This window comes from Lepisosteus platostomus, chromosome 17 (genome assembly GCF_059453375.1).
Source record: "Lepisosteus platostomus isolate fLepPlt1 chromosome 17, fLepPlt1.hap1, whole genome shotgun sequence".
In the NCBI taxonomy this organism is placed as follows: Eukaryota; Metazoa; Chordata; class Actinopteri; order Semionotiformes; family Lepisosteidae; genus Lepisosteus; species Lepisosteus platostomus.
In genome coordinates this window covers 18079589-18086281 of record NC_142627.1, presented here as the reverse complement: position 1 = coordinate 18086281, position 6693 = coordinate 18079589, and the positions used below count along the sequence as shown (strand labels likewise).

Genomic DNA, 6693 nt, shown 5'->3' with positions numbered 1-6693 from the left:
TTCATTGGGTACAAGGGCCTGATTACCGCTCGCTTTTTGCAGCGGTCATAGTCACAGTCAGTGTCTTTAGGATGCCTGTTCACATTAACGACATTTGCACAAACTACAAGCGTGTATTATATAAAAGTAAAATTTGTTGCAATGCCTACAGGAAAGTTACACTAAAATGTGTTGTGTTTGATCCGCAAGCCAAATGCTTTGAGAGCTTAGTTTGTAATACTAAGCAGAAGTCAGCTCGCTTTAAGTTTTCTGGTGTAATGTTAGAAAGTAAAAACTATTCATGTTGGTCGTATATGGTTATATTAGACAACACACCATCCTATAAATAGAATTTGCTTTGGGTATAAATAAATGCTTCAAAACCGGGTACAAAAACGAATGGTACTCATTGTGCTAGAGCTTAGTTACAAAAAACTCCGCATAAGGTTTAGAAAGTTGTTCCACAGAGCACGTACTGTATTACATTACTCCATCAAACCGCATAAAATACTGCAGATTAGCTTGTTCGGATTCAAGGGCAGAAAAAGTGATCTCGAATGCAATTGTTCACTACCACCAATACTTATCAGTGTTCAAATTTATTTAAGCCTAACTATTAATACAGTGGCCATACAGGGTATCGATCCTCCGTGGGATTAAAAATAAAAAAGTTCTTAAACTTTGCATTTTCGATCATTTCAGTTTCGTGAATTTAATTAAAACTTTACTTATTGTTACAAAATACACATAGAGAGACAGTCTGGGAAGAAAGAAATGCATGTCTTTTTGTACTCTAAAAAGAACACTGGCCTATACAGTATGTATAACAAACTGTCATTCGTTTTCGATATTTTGTATTATATTGTTTATTACAGTAAATACTGACATTGATAGCAATGCAGTGCTCATTAGATACACGGTCTCATCCGTCAATGATCGCACGACAGCCTTATCTGTCCAATATAAAGAGTTCTTCCCTACATCCACAAAGCTGCTTTATACATTTCAAACAACTGAGAACTACATGAAATACTCGATTCTTGAAATGATGTTCACCATAAAACGGCAAGCCATGATTTGATGGGATGATTGATAAGTAACATTGTTTTGAAATACAAGCACACAATCAATACTAACATCAAGTGACATGACATGGTGTCATTAGCGCTATGGTAACGTCCTCGACCAAGAGACAACGGAGGCTCTTTTAACAGTCAACCTCTGTTGTGTTCTAGCCTGTCTCGACCGCTTGTGTACTGTTTTGTGAGGTGTGCTCACCATGGGAATCGGCTTTAATATAAGACATTAAGAGAATTTTGTTGAGAAATATCTGGTGATTTTAGACACTTTAGACGCTGACAATTGCTGTTCTGTTTTTAAAATATACATCTTACTGCTCTTACAATACAGCATTGTCTTCATCTTCCGCGTCTTTTAAGTTTCAATCTGAAACTCCTTATAACAATGACTAGGCTGCTTTTACTGTATTAAAAAAGTCCCGATCGTTAAAAACAAGGACTTACGACTCTAGTGTACTTCCATACATCTTTAATGACTTCCGACCTATCACGCACAATTAAACTTGTTTTAGCTACACTTGCTGAACAGCGGGCTGCCGGAGAGGTCAATTGAGCATAAACTCGAAACGGTTACAGAAATTCTAAATAATTTCAAGTTGATTTACGGCATTTAAAAAAAAATCAATGCTTTTTAACAAAAGTAATAATAGACAATGCGATTGATTCACGTATGTACTGTACAAAATGTCAAAATGTGTACGTTGAGAGATGACAAAAATGTTGTGGTGTATTTTATGTATCGTATAATATTCTGATAAAATATGGATCCGGCGATTGTCAATGTTTTATAATTGATTTTGACTACGCGTACGTAAAATATTGGCAGTAGACACAAATTGCTTCGAGCACAACATTAAATAAATATACTGCATTTTGATTTTTAATAAAACCCCGGATAAGCTTATTGTAACACAAAGCTGTCTTCGGTATTAAATTGTGTATTGCTGAAAATTATCCTTCGAAAATGAAGTCTAATTAACATGCACCGATCTTCAAGATCTTAAGGTTACCATTAGGTAAGGTTAGCATTAAGGTTACCATTGGCCTTCTAATATCCAACCAAAAACAGTGCTCTTTAAAAAAAATAAAATAATACAGTATGATTCCGTTTGTATGTCCGTCCAACCCCCCAGGATAAAAGATAGAAAATACAGGTTTGGAAGCTAATTGTGCCCAGGCTGTATAACCTTTGCAGGTCACGGTATTGTCTCACAACAAATCCAAAACGATTAAAGGGTATTAACTCTTAATACTAACAAATGTTTGATCAGAATCTTAAGAAACAAGCTAAATTATTTAGATCACGTTTTTCATTTCGTCAATTCGTATTCGTGATCCCATTTACATTTCTATAATTTGACACGCGTGTACTAGATTGGCTTGTGCGAGGATTCCACTTTTATAGCATGAATGCCTTAATATTATTACTCTTTTATAAACAAAACACAACGCAGGAATCATTCCACCAACAAGAAACTTCGGAGCAAATTCCTTTGAGGAAATTGAGACACTTTCTTTGGATGATAAGTTCAAATGTTTGGTTTTATTGTAAATGGCATATAAATATGAAACTATGATGGGATCGATTTTTTTTATTATTCGCAATGTTTACATGCAGTAGGTTTCCAAAATAATATACAAGGAAAAAAGATTATAATTCTTGCTTCATAGACTGGCTTCCTCATCACAAAATGTCCAGTATTAAACCCCGTACAAAATAAAACTCATGGCATTTTTGAAAATCTGCAGTATGTAAACATATGGATAGGGGGTTAGGGGTAGACCGGCTGGGTGAAAACTGATCTATTGAAATCAGTCCTGATCAAAAAATAGTAAGACTCCCCCAAATGTCATATATAGCTTGTTATTACATTCTAATACAATACCTTTAAAAACTCCTACCATCTCACCTCTCCCGGGATGACAAAATATCCACTAATGTTTTTTTGTACATCACTTAAGTGTCAGAAGAGAATAAAAATTCGTCCCTTTCTCTTTAGAGTCTTTAAAAATAGGATCCTGGGGTTTTAAGAGCCGAGGTCGACCAGGTTGGACGACATTGGGTTGAGTATAGTGTCGTGTAAAGTGTGATGGTGCACAGGGTCTGTGTTGGGTACCGGAATGGCACTAGGACCCGGTGGTGGCGCAAGGCCGTGCAGAGGTGGCAGCCCGGAGTTTAAGGTTAGAAGCAAAGCCGGACTTGAGGAGGTGTGATCGGGGGTCCCCGAAGGAGTTTTATCGTCGTCCGAGCTCCCCAAAACTGTTTTATTTCCATTCATGGAAGAAGTCAATGGATTATGGCTGTTAGAGTTCGAGTTCTCGTTATTTTCCCTGCAGGAAGGAAATGAGAAAAATCAGAATAATGCGTACAACCCAATCCACCCCCACAAAAAAAATATTCTCATACTGTTACAGCTCATAGGCTGTAACAGCAGGACTCTCAATTAAATGTGCTTTTCTAAGTCTTACAGTAACATTCCTGGGAATCATTAAACATTTAGAACGGGATGCTAAGATATGTCAATAAAAACACGTTAAAGCAAATAAAGACATTCCCTGAGTAAAAATCTCTGGACGATTTAAAATTATTTTCACACTGGTGTTACTATTTTAGAAATACAATTGCGTAAACGCTGTCAAACCTGCATAGTTAAATAGTATATAATATATTATTCGAGAAGTTCAAAACCTGTAAATAGTTTGTTGGTCTCTAAAACGCTTATGTTTCCGCAGAAATCAAGTTACTGAAATATCTGTCATTTCGTTTTTCTTTCGTTCGAACTTGCAAACGCGATAGAAAAATCACTTTTTGAGTGTGATTCCTGATTGATTTATATATTAAAACAAATCACTCTCTAGCACCTTTGAGGACTAGGAAGAGTTTTTTTTTATTATGAAACGATGCATGTTTTACACAATACGGATGCCGTGGTGTTTTCGAGCAATTAATGAAAACTACCCAGTTACACGTTCTGTCTTGCAAAAGAACTCGGATAATCTAGGCCATTTTGTTTCTTGGAGTACATTCACTTGTCTATAGGCAAATGTAAATCTACGTGGGAAATTTGTTATAAATATGAAACTGCTGAACGGACGGTACCTGTTACATATACAGTATCTCGTGAGTTTAGCTTTTGTGAAGGAGGATTTTGATATAGGCTAGATAAAGCCTTGCACGTGGTTTGGATTTGTAGGATAAACATACCTTACTAAACATTTTTGTTGCTTCTTCCACAATAGTAGGTAAATTAGCGGAAAAGAGCTTTCCCTTTTTCTGTTTTTAAGATAGTCAGATTCCTCCTTCTCGAAAACAAAATTATTAATTTTCGTATTTCCCCCCTAATTTAAATTTAACAAAGCCCCCCTTTTCTTTGGAAATGGAGCCTTCTAATAATACAAAACATTTTACACACAATATGATCAGAAAAATACTGTTATTTAAAGTTCTTTAATTACTGTAATCTTTGCAGGCTGTGTTTAAGAGAATGTCAGCTGACAATAACTGCCTCAAGTTTTCAAAGAAAAGTGTATGCTATACATGTAAATATGGCAACACTTCATGTTCTTATACGCATATATAAAATACGTGAATTTATTTGGTAAAATTACAATTTCTAAACTTTATTTTACAAGTCTGCGAACTAGACATCACCGAGATGTAGAAATGTAAAATACAAATGGAGGGTTGACGCGGTAAGGTTTCCAGCATTGAATTAGTCGCCCCCGGGTGATGCCGAAACAAGACACCCATCTTTTCGGAGAACACCTAACTGAAAGGTTGTACGCCTTTAGACCCGACTATTATAATTTTCTAAATGCATTTTGAAACTACACTTAAGGCGTATTTTGCCTCAAAATCATTTTTGTGCGTTCTTCATTCAAAAGTAAGAGAAGAAAAAGATTACAACACTTTCTTCACGGGAAATATTTGCCTTCAATAATTTTAGTTTTTAAATTCAGTAATTTAGTTGCTCTTTACTAAGCGGTTTTAAAGTAAGGTCTTACATGGAAAACTGAGCAGTACCGCACATTCAAATTATGTATAAATATACAGATGACCCTATCATTCAATTTTAATGGAGCCCTTAATATAAACGAATGGCTTTTATAGATTACCAAGGGCTAATATAAATTAAGCCTTGAGAGCCACTTAAATTATTCGATAAAATACAGTGGATATAGAAAGCTTGCTCCGTTTCGTATTACAATATGTATATAGGCACAAATTACATATAATGTTCTTAAATGAGATATTTTTAACATTGAATATCATATATTCATTAGAACGTGAACATTTCCATCTATATGTTGTCGCCCTGCCTTGTTTCCAATTACATATATTTAATTCATAAGGTGATTCCGGGAGTTCCTTAGTTTCCTTTTTTAGAAAAGCAATGCCTTTCCTAAAAGCTATATTTAAAACCGTTTACAATTTTTGTTTATGACTACACGAAGAAGAGGTCCTGTAGGAAAGAGAATTGTATTTACTTGTACCTCTCCTTGGCCTCAGCGGCGCGGTCCCTTTGCCTCCTGTTTTTGAACCAGTTGCTTACTTGAGTTGTAGTCAATCCTGTAGCCTCCGCTAACTCCCTCTTTTCCCGAGGAGAAGGGTACGGATTGTGAGTGTACCACTCCCTCAGAACGCTCCGGCTCTTTTCCTTAAAGCAATAACTGGTCTCCTCGCCGTCCCAGATAGACCGGGGCAAAGGGAACTTTCTGCGGACACGGTACTTCCCCACAGCCCCAAGAGGGCGGCCCCTCAGTTTCTCCGCTTCGATGTAGTGCGCTTTCAGCCAGAGCTGCTGCAATTTGGGGTGGTTGTGAGGCGAAAACTGGTGGCTCTCCAGGATTTTGTAAAGCTCTCTGAAATTGCCCCTGTGAAAAGCTACCACCGCCTTCGCTTTTAGGACGCTTTCATTCTTGTGAAGGTGTTCGCATGCAGGTAGGGACCACAGAAAGCGTCCGAGTCGTTCAATATTGCCTCCTTGTTGAAGGACCTCGCAGACGCACGCGACTTGTTCTTGCGTAAAGCCAAATGTTGGAAGCATGGACATGGTCACTTAGTTATATATATAAATGGGTTTGTTGTCTCGTTTTCTTCGTCTTCTTTTAAACTACGACATTAAAACCCGCTGGTCGGTTCCTGTAAGTCCTTGAGCGGTACGTCGATCTGTGCGGAAAACCTGTTTCAAAACCACATTGATAAAAATCCAAAAGAGAAGTCGAAAACTTTTTCTTAGTGTTGTTCAGAAATACTTTGTTTGTGGCAATCCCTTTAAGATATTATAGAACTGAGATTTTAGTCCCTCCAAAGCTGATCGCTTCCTTTTCTATGCCGTTTCAACATAACGTACTCCTAAAGACTAGACTCTCTCCCTTGTTTTAATAATATTATTCTAAGCTGGCAAGAAAAGCGATTATGTGAGCTGTGATTGGTTGGTTATCTGACCCGGGGATGGTGAGGATAAGACAATAGTTTTAGTCAAATTATTTGCCATGGTTACGCTGTCATTCAAAGTAACCCGATATGCTTTGAGGTGGCTCCCTGGCTCGGCTGACAGATTGCTCCCCTCCACTCTTAACCCGCCTCCAGATTGAAATATTGCTTAGAGATTTTTTTCCTATTTATTTTTTT

General features: G+C 37.1%; 1 protein-coding gene across 1 annotated transcript; it reads right to left on the bottom strand.

Moving 5' to 3' along the window:
- Positions 1-2569: 2569 nt before the first annotated feature.
- six2a (SIX homeobox 2a) lies at positions 2570-6463 on the bottom strand. Its single transcript, XM_088609975.1, has 2 exons — positions 5553-6463; positions 2570-3389 (listed from the first exon to the last, which is right to left on the bottom strand). The coding sequence occupies exons 1-2, from the start codon at positions 6110-6112 to the stop codon at positions 3086-3088; spliced, it is 864 nt and encodes a 287-aa protein (XP_088466101.1). The 5' UTR covers positions 6113-6463; the 3' UTR covers positions 2570-3085.
- Positions 6464-6693: the final 230 nt, after the last annotated feature.

Excerpts from the sequence above, each read along its gene's own strand:
- six2a (XM_088609975.1), bottom strand. The coding sequence starts at position 6,112 with ATGTCCATGCTTCCAACATTTGGCTTTACGCAAGAACAAGTCGCGTGC. Across the intron at positions 3,390-5,552 it reads GCCGCTGAGGCCAAGGAGAG|GGAAAATAACGAGAACTCGA; the intron begins GTACAAGTAAAT and ends TCCTTCCTGCAG.